The sequence below is a fragment of the Pinus tabuliformis genome, chromosome 2_2, assembly GCF_031772625.1.
Source record: "Pinus tabuliformis cultivar Carrire ecotype Pingquan chromosome 2_2, CPIR1, whole genome shotgun sequence".
NCBI classification, from domain to species: domain Eukaryota; kingdom Viridiplantae; phylum Streptophyta; class Pinopsida; order Pinales; family Pinaceae; genus Pinus; species Pinus tabuliformis.
The window spans coordinates 1,050,878,388-1,050,894,903 of NC_142300.1; the positions used below are offsets into that span (position 1 = coordinate 1,050,878,388).

Below are 16,516 nucleotides of genomic sequence, written 5' to 3' on the forward strand. Positions count from 1 at the left end.
TAAATAATATGCATTGATATTGTTTTAATTTTTATATATTGATTAATTTATAATTTATTTTTTACAGATTGAATTGGATTATCCCAAAGAGATTCTCACTTCAATAAGTGGACATTACGACACTTATTTAAGGTCATTGACTTTTACAAGCAACTTGAAGAAATATGGACCTTATGGTAGAGAAAAAGGGAATTACTTTTCATTCCCCAATAGCTATGGGAAAATAGTGGGCTTTCATGGTCGGAGTGGTTTATATTTGGATTGTATCGGAGTTTATCTCTCAAAGTTTCACACTGCGGTGCCTCGAAAGGTATGTTTTCATAGTATGTCAAATTAATTACATTAGAAGCGGTAGAATTTAATTTTTAATTAATAAAAATATGATTTTTCAAAATGTTATTATTTTAGATATGGTTTCATAGTATGTTAAATAATAATATTAATTAAATTATAAGTTTGAAGAATTTTGATTTTAATTTTAATTTTTTATCAGAATTTTTTTTCATCTTAAATATTGTATAATAAGTAAGTCTTTTAAAATATTATAAAATTTTAAATATATTTTAATTTATTTATTAAAAATAAATATATTTTTTTCTTTTAAAAATATTTAGAATTATGGATTTTTAAATAATAAATTATAAAAACATTACAAAAATATATATTAAAAAAATTAACTTTTCTCAATTACCCAAATTATATCTAATTTATATTAAATTAAACATCTTATTTAATAAGATTTAAATTTTATATTACAATTTTTTTCATAACCCCATACATATATATAAATGATTTGAATTTGATTAAAAAATATAACAATTTAAAGTATAATTTAAATCAATTATGAGTTCGAAGAATTTTGATTTTATTTTTTTTATCAGATTTTTTTTTTTTTATCTTAAATATAGTATAATAAGTAATTTTTTAGAATATTATAAAATTTTAAATATATTTATTAAAAATAAATATATTTTTTTCTTTTAAAAATATTTAGAATTATAGATATTTAAATAATAAATTTTAAAAACATAGCAAAAAAAAATATCTAAAAAAATTAACTTTTACCAATTACCCAAATTATATTTAATTTATATTAAATTAAACATCTTATTTAATAAGATTTAAATTTTATATTACAATTTTTTTTCTAAACCCCATACATATATATAAATTTATTAAATTTTATATTACAATTTTTTTTCGAAACCCCATACATATATATAAATGATTTGAATTTGATAAAAAATAATAACAATTTAAGTATAATTTAAATGATTTAATCATTAAGAAAATATATGTCTTGATAAGATATTGTAAATTTACATTTAATAATAAAATATGTATACAAAATTCCTTAACTTTCTTATAATAGTGTATGAAACGTTAATTTCTTTTTTTCGAGAGATCCTTTGAAAGTCAACCATATGTTTTTTTACTATTTAAATTGAAAGTTAGGCTATTTCTCTTTTCAAGCATGTTATTTAAGTGGATATATTTCATTTGAAGAGTTGTTGCACATTATCCATGGGGGATTTGGTTACCTTTGTTGCAATGAGTAGATGTGTTATTGGGACCTATTTAAATATCATCTTTGCAACACCCATGATGATGGAGTAGTAGGATTTCCTGTAAGCTTTTGAAACATTGGTTGATTTACATTTAATAATAAAATATGTATACAAAATTCCTTAACTTTTTTATAATAATGTATGAAACGTTAATTTCTTTTTTTCGGGAGATCTTTTGAAAGTCAACCATATGTATTTTTACTATTTAAATTGAAACTTAGGCTATTGCTCTTTTCAAGCATGTTATTTAAGTGGATATATTTCATTTGAAGAGTTGTTGCACATTATCCATGGGGGATTTTGTTACCTTTGTTGCAATGAGTAGATGTGTTATTGGGACCTATTTAAATATCATCTTTGCAACACCCATGATGATGGAGTCTAGGATTTCCTGTAAGCTTTTGAAACATTGGTTGTAGAAGAAACTTAATATTTCGTTGATTTCTTTTTTGAAATTTCTTTGCAACTCCCAAATTATATTTAATTTATATTAAATTAAACATCTTATTTAATAAGATTTAAATTTTATATTACAATTTTTTTTCTAAACCCCATACATATATATAAATTTATTAAATTTTATATTACAATTTTTTTTCGAAACCCCATACATATATATAAATGATTTGAATTTGACAAAAAATTATAACAATTTAAGTATAATTTAAATGATTTAATCATTAAGAAAATATATGTCTTGATAAGATATTGTAAATTTACATTTAATAATAAAATATGTATACAAAATTCCTTAACTTTCTTATAATAGTGTATGAAACGTTAATTTCTTTTTTTCGAGAGATCCTTTGAAAGTCAACCATATGTTTTTTTACTATTTAAATTGAAAGTTAGGCTATTTCTCTTTTCAAGCATGTTATTTAAGTGGATATATTTCATTTGAAGAGTTGTTGCACATTATCCATGGGGGATTTTGTTACCTTTGTTGCAATGAGTAGATGTGTTATTGGGACCTATTTAAATATCATCTTTGCAACACCCATGATGATGGAGTAGTAGGATTTCCTGTAAGCTTTTGAAACATTGGTTGATTTACATTTAATAATAAAATATGTATACAAAATTCCTTAACTTTCTTATAATAATGTATGAAACATTAATTTCTTTTTTTCGGGGGATCTTTTGAAAGTCAACCATATGTATTTTTACTATTTAAATTGAAACTTAGGCTATTGCTCTTTTCAAGCATGTTATTTAAGTGGATATATTTCATTTGAAGAGTTGTTGCACATTATCCATGGGGGATTTTGTTACCTTTGTTGCAATGAGTAGATGTGTTATTGGGACCTATTTAAATATCATCTTTGCAACACCCATGATGATGGAGTCTAGGATTTCCTGTAAGCTTTTGAAACATTGGTTGTAGAAGAAACTTAATATTTCGTTGATTTCTTTTTTGAAATTTCTTTGCAACTCCCATGATGATTGAATAGTAGGATTTCCTTTAAGCTTTTGAAACATTGGTTGTAGAAGAAACTTAATATTTCATTGATTTCTTTTTTGGAAGTCTATCTAGAATCATGTACAATGATCCCTAAATTTTAGGGGCCTATGTTGAGTTCTTATTGAGTTGCAATTATTTAATTCAGTTTAACTGAGTTAAATTCAATAAAACTAGTTCTAACTGTTGGAGGAGGAAGTAGTGAGTGGTCATGTGAATTAAATTGGATATAATTCACATGCAGTGATCAATTAGGTACTTGATAATTCACTCAAAAATAACTCATGCATGTCAGTTTAGAGGAAGACCTAGATGAGATTAGGGTTCAAGGATAATGTACTATCAGTTGTATAATATTTGGAGTTGTACAGATGGTGCATGAAATGAGTTGAGGGCCTATCGATGGATTGTGCAGTCTTAGGAATTTCACAATGAAGTAGAGGCTTGGTAGGCAAAAAAATTTGCTAAGTGTTGGCTTGAGCTGGGTTGTGAAGCAGAGAGATAGATTGTACTTGTGTAGGAATTGTTCGGGTTGAACAATCATTGTATTTTATTCTCAGATATTTTGGTTAATGTAATATAGACAGTCAGGGTTTTTAGCAGTTGCTTTCCCTAGAGAAATATTGTGTTATGTGCGATTGATATTCTTCCTTTTTTGCTTATTGTTTTCATTGATCAATTTTGGTTTCCGATGAAGAGTAGAGTAGATTCTTGCCTTGTGTTTTAGCATATCACATAAGCTGTTGAATCTACAGTAAACATATACATGGTGTCAGAGCTAAAGACAATATATAAGAAGATAATTCAAGTTTGTTGTGCAAGTGAAATCAAATTTGCAGTTCATACTTAAGAACAACAATATGGTTTTCTATGGTTTGAGACTTGAGTATGCATTGGCGGGAAGCTCAAATTACATAGCTTGGAAGGACAGGGTGGAGGCAGTGTTGGAAGACAATGGCCTCAAGGAATTCATAGATCATGACATTCCTAAGCCTCCAACATCTAATGCTAAAGATCTGGCTGAATGGAGAATGTGTGTGGCAAAAGCGAGAAGGATTATCCTGGAAGGAGTTCGAGACCACATTGTCTCGAGTCTCCATGGTAAGGACACTCCATACTCAATGTGGAAGACATTGATGGACCTGCTTCAAAATAACAGTGTTCATAGGAATTTGGCATTGAAATACAAACTCAGAAAGATCAAGATGGAAAAGGGCGACTCAATTCTGAAGTACTTGACCAAGTTTCAGGATGATCTTAGAAGTGTCGGGATTACTGTTGCCAAAGAAGATATGGTGAGCCTAGATCTTCTAGGACTTCCCAAGAGCTGGCATAGTTACGAGGACTTTGTTAATGGGAGGGAGAAGCTACCAGATTGGGAGAGGTTGTGGTCGGATTTGGTACAGGAAGAGATTCGGTCGAACACCAGAGATGGGACGTCTTCCAAAGAAGTGGAAGAGGACTTTGCATTAGTCATCAAAGAAAATAAGCCAAGGGAAAGAATTCCCAAGGTGAGGAGGGAAGCAAGAAGAAGGACTTGTCGAAAGTCAAGTGTTTTCACTGTCACGAGTACGGGCACTTTGCCATGAATTGCCCACAGAAGAAAGCAAGCAAGAAGGAGCTCATAGTTTTAACAATAGGTGAAGCTCTAGCTTCACAATTCAAACTTGATTTCACTCTCATTTAATGCATGACCAACACTGTAATGGGAAGCATGTGGTATCTCGACAGCGGTAACTCGTTCCATATGACAGGGAGTAGATATCTCTTCAGTGACTTTGAGGAGAAAGACCTCAAGCAAAACATAGAGTTTGGAGATGATGGGAGGTATAGCGTGATCGACATCAGTACATTTACCTTTCAGAGGGATACTGGCTCCCCTCTCACAATCACATATGTGATGTATGTTACAAGACTAAACAAGAATCTTGTTTCCGTCGTGGTATTGGAAGACCGTGGCTACAATGTGATTTATAGTAAGGGAAAGGTTTTCCTTAGACACATCGCCACGGGACAGGTGAAAAAGATCACTGTGCAAGTCAAGAACATGTATGCTCTCGAGGTTGAATATGCATGCAAAACCTTGAGGAGCAAGGCAAAGGTTAGAGACTTGGTCGTTGAGAGGGAGAGTAAATTACCAACATGCAGCCTCAGAAGCAGACTCAGGATGATCTGGAGCAACCACATGTAGAGGAGCAGGAGGTGGAGACACCCACTTTTGGAAATTCTTCTAGAGATGGGAGAAAGTGCACCAGAGAGGCTGACAGGTTATTCCATGATGCTAGAGAGAATGTGGGAGCACCCACATCACAACACAGGAAAAGGAGGTCAGCTGAGAGGTACACTGGATGCATGGATCTGATGAGAAGATGTGCAAAGATTAAGCCATCCTCTTTTGAGCAAGAAGTGCAACAACCAATTTGGGTTGATGCCATGGTTGAGGAGTATGACTCCATTGTCAGGAACAATGTTTGGGATGTGGTCCCAAAACCGACAGATAAGTCAATGGTGAGTTCTTGATGGCTTTACAAGGTATAAAACAAGTAGTGGATGGTAGTGTGGAGAAACACAAGGGTAGGTTTGTGGCCAGAGGTTTTTCTTAGGTAGAGGGGATTGATTATGATGAGACTTTTGCTCCTGTTGCAAGGTCCTTATTAATCAGATCCATTTTGGCACTATCGTCGCATATGGGATGGGAGATACATCAGATGGATGTAAAGACAACCTTCCTTAATGGCATGATTAAGGAAGAGGTGTATATTGAGCAACATAAAGGTTTTGAGACCTTCAGCAGAGAGTCGCATGTGTGCTGACTCAAGCGAGCATTGTATGTGTTAAAACAAATGCCCCGTGCGTGGTACACCCGGATCGATAGCTATTTCACCAGGTTGGGCTTCACCAAAGTGAAGTAGATGTGAACCTTTACCGTATTGTGGTTGAAGGTAAATATTCCTTCCTCTTCTGCGAGAACTTGGAACCTATTCAGATTGGCCTGTTGCCTTTCTGTTTGATGTTGCTTTGGCCCCCTTTTCCTCTATGTCCCACTTTGTGAAAGCTTGCAATGTCTTTCATGGGGGTTGCTTTACTTTTGTTCTCTCTTTTGCTGAGAGGACAGTCTCTAAAAAAGTTTCCCATGCTCATGGCACCTATGACATCTAAAGGGAATATGTTTGTAATCTACTGTTTCCACTCATTCTTCATCAAAGACTTCCAACATGATTAGCCTATTGCCTTTCTGTTTGTTGTTGCTCTGACGTGTTCAGATTGGCCTGTTGCCTTTCTGTTTGTTGTTGCTTTGGCCCCCTTTTGCCCCCTTTTCCTCTATGTCCCACTTTGTGAAAGCTTGTAGTGTCTTTCATGGGGGTTGCTTTACTTTTGTTCTCTCTTTTGCTGAGAGGACAGTCTCTAAAAAGTTTCCCATGCTCATGACACGTATGACACTAAAGGGAATATGTTTGTATTCTACTGTTTCCACCCATTCTTCATCAAAGACTTCCAACATGACCTCGTTTGGTAGGGCTCCCCATAGGTCCATCTCGACACATTCTTCTGAAGGAGGTGTATTTTCCCCTTGTGGTTGCCTTAGAGGTTTTAACAAAACGTCCTAGTTTATTTCCTATGGCAGATAATGATTCTGTTTGCCAATGATCAAGAGGTAGGGAGTAAAGTCTTATCCAGACCGGAACATAAGTAAAAGTTTCTCTCTGGGACAAAATTCATCATCCACGGCCGCATGTAGATGCCCGCTGCTGCGTAGACGTAGGGTCCTCTTTCAAACACCACCTCGGTTTCCAATGGTATTTAATCCATGCTTGTAATGCCTTTTCAGTGGGCCATAATCCCATGAATTTGCAAATGATAGCATAGTTCCGCATGTGCTCCCTGTGCGCTTGTAGGGCAGGATCATTTAAAACTACTCTGGGAGTGACCTCAGCTTTGGGTTTGCAAGGCCCCCTTTGTGCCTTGTTTTCTGCTCCCTGTTTTTTGTCTTCTTCTTCATTATCTTTCATGTTGTTGCCTTCTCTTGGTTCGGTGGAATCTTGATTCTCTTCCATATTGTTATCCCTGTCTCTTGAGGGCACTCTTACAGATTCTAAAGGTTTCTTGCCTTTGCTGGCAACTGCTTGCCTGTAGGAGGGAGTGGGGCACTCCCCTTTGCGCGCCTCCATGGTGCTCAGAAACCTGCAACCCTAGCTATTCTTCCGTTGTTCGCTTTCCTACTCGCCCAAGTGGTCCCTTTCATCAACATCTAGTCCAAAGGAAATTTCACTATCCCATCTATTATTTAACATTTCAGAGGAAACCTATTTCATTAAAACTCTCCAAGCCATTGTTCTGCCTTTTCTCCACCATCAACATTGATCTTGTGTGTGTAAGTTTGCATATTTCAATCTCCTCAACTTTGTGTATGGAGGTAGTGTTCTTTTGCATTGAAAACAGATAGAGGAAGATTACTTTTACAATTCACACATAAACCAAAGAATTTCTCTTTTACAATATCTTATATCTTCTTTATGGATTTGTTTAGATGATAAATATCATATGTCAATAAAAGTCTATCAATAAAAGGTTCTTCCTTAAAAACTAACAAGTTTTCCTCCATGTCTTGAATGTGATACCATCTATAGGCATTCATATAAAACCATATTTATTTATGTTGTGGGCATGGTAATCTATAAATTGCACCATGTTTTTGCACCTAAACAATTGATGGAAATGTGGAATGATGACAATACGATGGAGAATGTTGTGGGACAACCTATTCGTTACTTGATCATTTCAATATCTTCGAATTCCAACACTACTCACATTTATATAAATTTTAAGAGTAATTTTTTCAAAATTCCAAATACATAGAAATGATTCATAAAAACCATTAACAACTATACAATTTCTATTGACATGTGTAAATGGTATCGTTGTTAGAGTTCTGACATCATTGTGATGATACCTAAAAAGAATATTAGATTTTTCAAAAATTTCAAAGCAATTATGAAGACAAACCATTTCAAAAATTTCAAAGCAATTATGAAAACAAACCATTTCAACCATCAACGTCGAAAAAAAAGTGATAATCTGTGCCAAAATATAGTAGTTTTCTACAAGTGATAATTTGTGCCCAAATATAGTAGTTTTCCAATTTCCCAATTACTTTAGAGAAAATGGTTTGTGTGGTTGAATCTTGGCTTGGGTATTATGGTGCAATGTAACTTTTAGGAAAATATAAAATTGGTCCTAAGGGAAATATAAAATGAAGAAAACAACAAAATTGCATGTTGTTAGAACCCATCCCTATGTCTTTTTCAAATAAAGTTCAAGAAATTGTTTAATTGGACAGAGGATGATGATTTGAGATTTGACTCTCTGATTTAAATTCATGCAATAAAAGAAATCGTAAATTTTGAAAAATCCCAATAAAGCATGTTTTAGCTATAGAAATAATGGGAAAAAGGTGTACCGTAAAGGTGATATAATTTTTTAATTACATTGGAGTTGATAGTTAATTGAACTAGAGCCCTTTTGAGGGTTTATATCAAGTTGTGATTATGGCGAAAATCCCTTTAATGAGACATGTGAAACTTGTTTTTTGATCCTTATAAAATGAATGGCCAAACATAATTCTATATGGTGAGGATAATCATTAATATTTTGACCATCCACACACCATTGCGTTATTTGATATTTCTGGAGAATGTGATTTCGAAATTTAATGTTTATATCCAATTTCTCATAATGGTTTTCATTAAGAAAATCTTTAGCTTTAGAAAGTGCTTAATAAATTAGTTAGGGCTATATGACTCATGGGATAATGGGCTCTTAGAACAAATCCAATGTTTAGATTCAATCATGTTAGAGAAGCATTTAACAAATGCCTTAATGCCTTATTATTGGTTTATGGCAAGTTATAATTGAAGGTTTAGATCTACATGTCAAAGGAATAAGTGAATTTGTTCCTAAGGGTGTTAAAACACGGAGTAACAAAATTTTATATTACCAATTCATAAATATATATTTTGGATAATCAAATATTAAGATGATGACTAGATTGACAATTTGATAATTTGGCCCTCAGAAAAAATTCTTGTAATAATTCTCATTCAGTGAAATCCTAACTGCCTAAAAAATGTCTGATAAAAGATGTTTTGTCAATGGAAATCACAGTTAAATGGGTGTATATTTAGGTAATATGATGTTCTAATTCCATTAAAGATGATGATTATCAATTTGAGGACCAATAACTTTTGGTGAGTTTTAAGTCAAGGGTCAAAGCCATTTTGGGTAAGATGTGAAACCATCCCCTCGGTTATAAAAATTAAAAGGAACAACAGAACTTTGTTCCATCATATCTTACACATATTTTAGAAATCTAGAGGCCAACAAATTATTCAATAGTTCCCAAGACAAAAAAAAAAATCAAATTGGACACATGGATCCAAATATTATGATGATTCTCAATGAGTGAACCTTATCTTTGAAGAATATTGGATAAAAATATTTTGGTTGTGGGACTCCTGATAGAAGGATCCATAGAGGTATTATGGAGTACTAATTCTATTGGACCTAATGGTTCTTTAAATAAAGTTGCATTTTGGGGTATATGATGAGATGCAACTCATGGGGTACAACACTTTAGGAATTCGTGTAAAACTAGTCCTTGTGACATACAAAATGAACAAAGAAACAAAATTATATATCATTAGAAAATACTCATATATTTTATCCATTTTGAGGTTGGTACATTAGCCATTAGTTTCCATAATGGAAAGTTGCAGAATTGATCCTTAGATCCAAATTCTTATGACAATCCTTATTAACTGAAACCTTTGCTCTAGATAATGTTTGTTAAAACATGATCTAGCTATGGGGTTTATGGAGAAGCCCCCCCTAAATGTAATTTAATGTACTAATTCCATGACATATAAGGATCCATTAAATAGAGACCTAATTTTGGGTTTATGATGAGTTAAAACTCAATGATAAAATCCCTTTAGGGACAAAAATGAAACTAGTCTTAGGGGCATAAAATGAATAAATTAATAAGATTGAGTTTCATCAAATCATACACTTGCATTTTGTCCATTCATAGACATAGACATTATCCAGTTATTCCTAGAACAACAATTTACAAATTTGACCCTAAATCCAAATTCTTGTACTGATCCTTATCATGGTCTGTTATAAAGGACAGAGTGACTGGTATTAATGTGTTAGGGTATGGCTTGGCTTTCTTGGGGGTTTGCTTCTACAATAATTTGAAATTGCAGTCACTTAAGGTAAAGGAGGCTCGGAAGGTGGGTCTTAGATGGAGATGAAGATCCGAGTAGGTTACTTGGACAAAACCCAGATACCGACGGCAAGAACAAGAATGATGCCAATGTCTAGATTACGCAGGAAGGGCTGTTGATCTTGTTCTCACAGGTGTCATGTCATGTACCAATGTGATATAGTTTGATTTGCCTTTTATCTTATGAAAGTGGTTCAGGGCTGCACCACAAAGAGTGAATTTCCTTTAGCTTAGGTGTATCTATTCCACCAAACTTGCTTGAGATTCCACCCACCCTCATCCATTCATGCAGCACATGTAGTGCAGACCATAACAAAAATGAAACCCTGGTGGATAACAACTTCGGCAGTGGATCAATGTTCTGTTGACTGTCGAGTTTATTCTTTGTGGCAACTGGACCCTTTATCACAGGATGAATAAAGAAAAAGCTTCATTGTTTGCTGATCATTCTATCCATTGTTTCCTAATCCTATTTTAATTATCTTATTAGTCAAAAGGTAGAGATTTTAAACTTTGTAGCACGGCAATTGCAATCACGTTCTTTTGGATTGATGATTTTAGATGGGGGAGCCTCTTAATCTTGTGGAGCATTGTATTCTTTGGATGAAGGTCAGTCAGGAGCTTTGTGTGTAGTTTTAGATATTCTGATAAATGTCTTTGGTTCTCGTAAAAATAAAATAAAATAATGGCCTCATAAATTTTTTCAAATTGAACAGTTCAAAAGAATTGTTTAGGGGCATGTTGCTTTGGTATGCTGAAAGTTTGGATCTGAAGGTATCATTTGGTTTTTCATTTCATTTCAAAAACTAAGCATTTATGATATAGAAGGTAAACACAGTTATAGTAAAAACTTTCGAACCACACCAATTGGACTGTAACTTCGATAGCCTTATTTGCACCCAATCCAGAATTAACTACTCACATGACCTGAATGTGCACTGTTGTTTAAAACTTTTCTAGAGCTCATTCTGGTATTCATCGATAACTTCAGTGAGTTAGCAAAAGGTGTAGCCTATGAAGCATCTTTTAATCACTGTCTGCCGGGTTAATGATATTACTTATAATGCCATGAGCTGTCATTTGCAGCATTAACCATTGTTATGATTCTAGACCAAACGGCTGGAATTCATGCTGGTAGTTGGCACTAGTTTGATGTCATTCAATATGTTCTTGTTGGTGTTTGCTTGAGAATGACTCCATCATCATGTAACGTGCTTGAGCTTCTAGTTTTTAATGACTTGCTTGAGTTAATTTGTTCCTAGCCTATTTTCAGGATCTGTAAGTGTCCTCTATCTATTCTGATTAGCTTGACTAAGCAGTGACAATGACAAACTAAAGCTATATTTTATAACCTCCCTAAAGTGAGTTAGCAAAAGCCGTAGCTTCTGAAGCATTCCTTAATTATTGTCTACCAGATAGATGATGTTACTTTTGATGCCATCAACTGTCATTTGTAACAGTAACCATTGTTTTCATTTTAGGCTAAAAGACTGAAATTTTATGCTGGTAGTTGGGAGTAGTTTGATTTCATTCAATATTTCCCTGTTGGTGTTTCATTCTGGTAGTTGGGAGTTAATTTGTTTTCAACCTATTTTCAGGGCCCAGAAGTGTACTCTAGAGTCTATCGATTCTGAGTAGCTTGACTAAGCAGTGAAAAGAGAACAAAAACTGTGTCAATTTTAGGTCAATGGGAGACACTTGAAAGTCTGTTCAATGAAGCAGTGGCAATAAAAAAAGGTGTAATTGCTATTATTCTGTCACTTTCTAGTCCTTTGTATCAATGGGCTTGAAATTGACAGTTCTATTCTTAACAATTATGAACTGTGCAAAATTGCAAATGGATAACAGTATTCCTGAATCCAACTTGGAGTGCCTCATTTTGAGAATTTGCTCCTTGAAATTGCTCAAATATATGTGCAGTATTCAGAGCAGATTTAATCACGCTCCAGTCTTAATGGCAGAAAGCCCTCTGCAAGCCAATAAATAAAAATAATTAACGTCTGTTCTAACTTCTAAGCGTCAAGTTATTTTCATTAGGAACAAGAAATCTCACTGGAAGATGAATTTGAGAGAACCGATAGATATCTGCAGCAACTCCATATTTGTAGTACTCAATTTTAGTAAGGAATTTATCTTGTAGACTTATTTCAACTTATCTATTCATTTACAGTCTTATTGTATTCAGCTGCAATATTGGATTCATTGCAGTAAGATATTCCCAAGGGCTAATATTCAGTTATCTCTCTCTATGGGATCAGTTCTTGCCCCATAGGCTACAGATATGGGACATTTAGCTTCTTAAAAGATAATCTGCTTGCATTTTAAGATCCCTTTCAATCATCATTTTGTAAGAAATATGATGTGCTAAATAATATTGAGCCATCTTGAATTTCCTATTTTAATCTACTTCTTGTATCTTGAGATCCATTTAGATTGTAATATGATCATCTTACGTTGTTTTTCGAAGTTGAATGGTTTTTACCTATTGTTCTTTTTGCAGTTTACCATATATTCATTTGCAAATCGCTCTCTATTTCTGATTTTGCTCTTGCATCATGGGGCAACAAGCCACGTGTTGCATCTTTCTCTTTGAAAGCACAATGTCGTGTTGTTGAATTAGTTTTCTCAATTTTGAGCTGTGATTCGATACCTTTGTCAACCATCAATGTGAATTTCCTAGAACACTTGCTCTGCCTCCTTAGTCATGGATTTCCTGCCGAGAAGTGTTTCACAGTCACATGGAAATGTAGTGTGAAAAAGAGACAGGTGGATTATTTTGTTTCTTGTTATAGCTTGTCCCTTCCTTTGCTTCATTTTGCTTTTGTTTCTTGTTAACAAATTCTGGGCTTCCTTCCTCGGATGAGTATGTAACAGATTTGGGCTTCCTTCCTTGGATGACGATGCAAGACTTTGGGATAGCATACATGCTTAAAAACCCTCCCTTGGTAATTTAAAGCATACCTGTCATCCTAGGTATCTTCTTCAGGCTTTGAACTTTGAGCATCTAAGCCTATTCCTGCCTTCCTTTGGAAGGAGAACATGCTATCCCTCCTTTCCCCTTTGGAAGCAGAATTGTCATTCTTGTTGAATGTAAGTTGGATTTATGTTGTCACTAAGACCTTACAATTCATGTTAACAGAGTATTCGTACAAGTGACAATATCGAAACTTCAATTTGCTTAGGCATTCAATGGGTTTTGGCAATTTCCACTTTCAATCAAGTTTCAGGCCAAGCTTATACTGATTACCCATTTCAGGATTGAGTTGGAGACACATAGAAAGTCTCCTGGATCTTAACCAAGTCTCACAACACTGCTCGAAACTTGTTGTGCAGTGGTGGTCCAAAGTTCAAACCAAGCCAGCAACATACAATATGAGATCTCAGAGTTCTCTATCAAGCGATGTCTTGAGATTTTGCCGATCTCTCTCTTTTATAGACTCCCTAACTCTACTGTTCTAAACTATAATGACAAAACATAAATAATTGAGGGTCCTTTTGGCATATTTTCGCTGATGGTGTCTACTCAACTTTTCTGGTACAAAAGATTCTACCATGGTCCTATCTGAATCATAATAGTTTTCAAGATCAAATTCATCAGAAGAAGAATCATGTGCTGGCCTGGACGCGTCGAGCATCTTTTGGTAGTGACGTTCCATCAGCTTGGAGTACTCTTCGTCCCAATCGATATCTGCTGGGGTCCTGGGCATCCGTTAGTGCGTCCTGTAAAGTAGATTCTGTTGCTTTTCCTTTTCCTTTGGCATCTTCATCTAAAATTATTGTCCTCCTTGATGATGATGATTCTCCCTTTTCCGTATTTGTCTTTATTCGGTGGAGACCCTGTTGCTGAGGTGTGTACATAGCCGCTTGTTTTTCCCACTTGTAAGGAAAGATAAAGCGCTGATCTCGATATCTACGAAAGAATCTTTAAAGACATTTCGGACTGTGGGTGACCTCTGTATTGCCAATTCGATGCTGTTTAAAAGTTCCCATTTAAAAATTTGAAACATATTAGTGGAACTATCGATTGCATGTTGAACCCATTCTCTACAATTATTACTCATAAAATCTTTGTTTTGCCAGCCTAATTCGAAAATCATTGATGTACAGATTCTGTTTGAAATCATCAGACTAATAATATGGATTACATTGTTATTCCAATTAGGTGAAATAACACTGATTGTTACCAAAGCCTTTTGATTAATTATAAATGTTAATGCCTTGGGTTCCCCTTGTAAATCATCCATCTTTTTTAGAATCTGTATTTTTTCTGTCAACCTTAGATTTCCAAATTCATTGAACCATCCAGCATGCTGCTTAATCATCTCTTCATTATTGCTAGTCTCGATTTCTCCGATCCGCTCATGACTAAAAACTTGTGCAAAAGGATTAGGGTCAATACTTTCTCTTAACCTGAGACTGTGGTAATCCCAAGGGGATGAGAAAGTTTTGAGATATTGCAACGTACTTTGAATGCACTGAGATATCCTAGTGGTTGGCCTTTTCCTGCAGAAACCATCTTTTATCTCCCAGTTAGCAAATCCCTCAAAAATTTCATATTGAGGAAAAGTGTCGTTTGCTGCATAATTCTCGTCAATCCTTTGCAGAAAAGATGCTTCTAATTCCTCAAAAATGTCTGGGATTTTTAAAGATAAAATATATTTTCCTAATTCAGGCTTAATAGGAATATTTTCAAGATCTAAAATTTTTGCTCCTGTGAAAATGCTGAGGGCAAAATCAATTCCTCCAATGAGTTGATAAAAATTCAAAACCTTGAGGGTCCATATCATTTGTTTAGTATATTCACTAGACCATAGATCTGAGAGACTTCTGAAAAACAATTTTACCTTCATATTAGGCAAAAGATATACCTTTACCAATTCAGCGTTTAGGCCTAAAGACATACCTACATTCTTGGATTGCCATGCTTGGCATTTTCGGATCCAAGTGTTTCTTCTCTGTCTCATTCCCACAACCTTTTTGATTTCTTCTGCAAGATGGCTTGCATGTCCTTCAAGTAGCTTGAATCTGTCAACAAATGTATAAAAACTGTCGTCCTGTGGTCCTTTACCTGGGATGGTAAAACAAGAACCTGGACAAGTCATGAATGCTTTATTCATATCCCTGGTTAATGAATCTGTCAAATAATTTGAATTACTTGGGATCCACTCGACTTCAAAATCAAACGGTTGGAACCAAATTTGCCAGGCAAGAATTCTTCCCTTTGCAATCTGTCTTGATATTTTGGCAGACAAGAAGTATTTAAAATTCTTGGAGTTTGTCCGTATTAAAAATTTCACGGGAGTAAGGTATAACTCAAACCTTTGTATCCCATTGAATATAGCCAGTGTTTCTTTTTCTGCTCTAAAATAATTCTTTTGGCTGGGTGTGAATTCACCTGATGCATAGGCACAAAGTCTTTCTTCACCTTTCTCCCTTCGTTCAAAAAGAACGGCTGCCCAAAAATTTAAAGAAACATCAGTTTGGAGTATAAGCAAACCGTCACCTGGTGGTTGGAGCTTTGGCAATTGCTGACATTCTGCTTTCGACTGTTTAACTGCTGTTGTTGCTTCTGGTTACCATCCCTCTTTGAGATGTTTCCTGATAGGAGCTGTTTTCTCTGTCAATCTTGGGATGTACTTGTGAATATAATTTAGGACTCCTAAGAATCTTTGAATTGTGTTTGTATCTTTCAGTTCATCTGGAAATTGTGTTAATTTGGTCAATACATGTGGTTGCATTTGAATTGCACCATTGACTACATGAATTCTTTTCTATACTGTCTTGAAACAAAGTCATTTTTCTTTTTGATAAAACTATGCCATGCTGCTGAACTTCTTTTAGAAAAATCTCTAAATGCTCTAAATGAGTTTTTACATCTGGACTATGAGTGAGAATGTCATCAATATATGTAACAATAAAATCATACTTGGCAAAAATGAAATCCATTCTTCTCTGGAAGAATGCAGGGGCGTTTTTTAGACCAAATGGAACAACTTTCCATTGGTAAAATACGGCTGGACAAATAAAAGCAGTTTTATGCCGGTCATCTTTCTGTATTTGAATCTGATAATATCTAGATTTCATATCAAATTTGTTGAATACCTTGCTATGTTGTATTTTCTGCATTATGGTTTCTGGCCTTGGCAGTGGATAATTAAAACTCCGAGTGATTGCATTTAGGGGTTTGTAATTTATCACCATTCT

The 16,516-nt window shown here is 34.3% G+C and overlaps 1 protein-coding gene and 1 long non-coding RNA gene across 2 annotated transcripts in view; both read left to right on the forward strand.

The window, feature by feature from the left end:
- The window catches only part of LOC149196985 (jacalin-related lectin 19-like), a 36,515-nt gene extending 36,178 nt beyond the window's left edge, over window positions 1–337 (forward strand). The window contains exon 5 of the mRNA XM_089406191.1: window positions 68–337. Within this exon, the coding sequence (XP_089262317.1) occupies window positions 68–337 (270 nt within the window). The remainder of the gene's footprint in view (window positions 1–67) is intronic.
- Window positions 1–16,516, forward strand: part of LOC149196983 (uncharacterized) — a 148,139-nt gene that overhangs the window by 126,315 nt on the left and 5,308 nt on the right. The window lies entirely within an intron of this gene.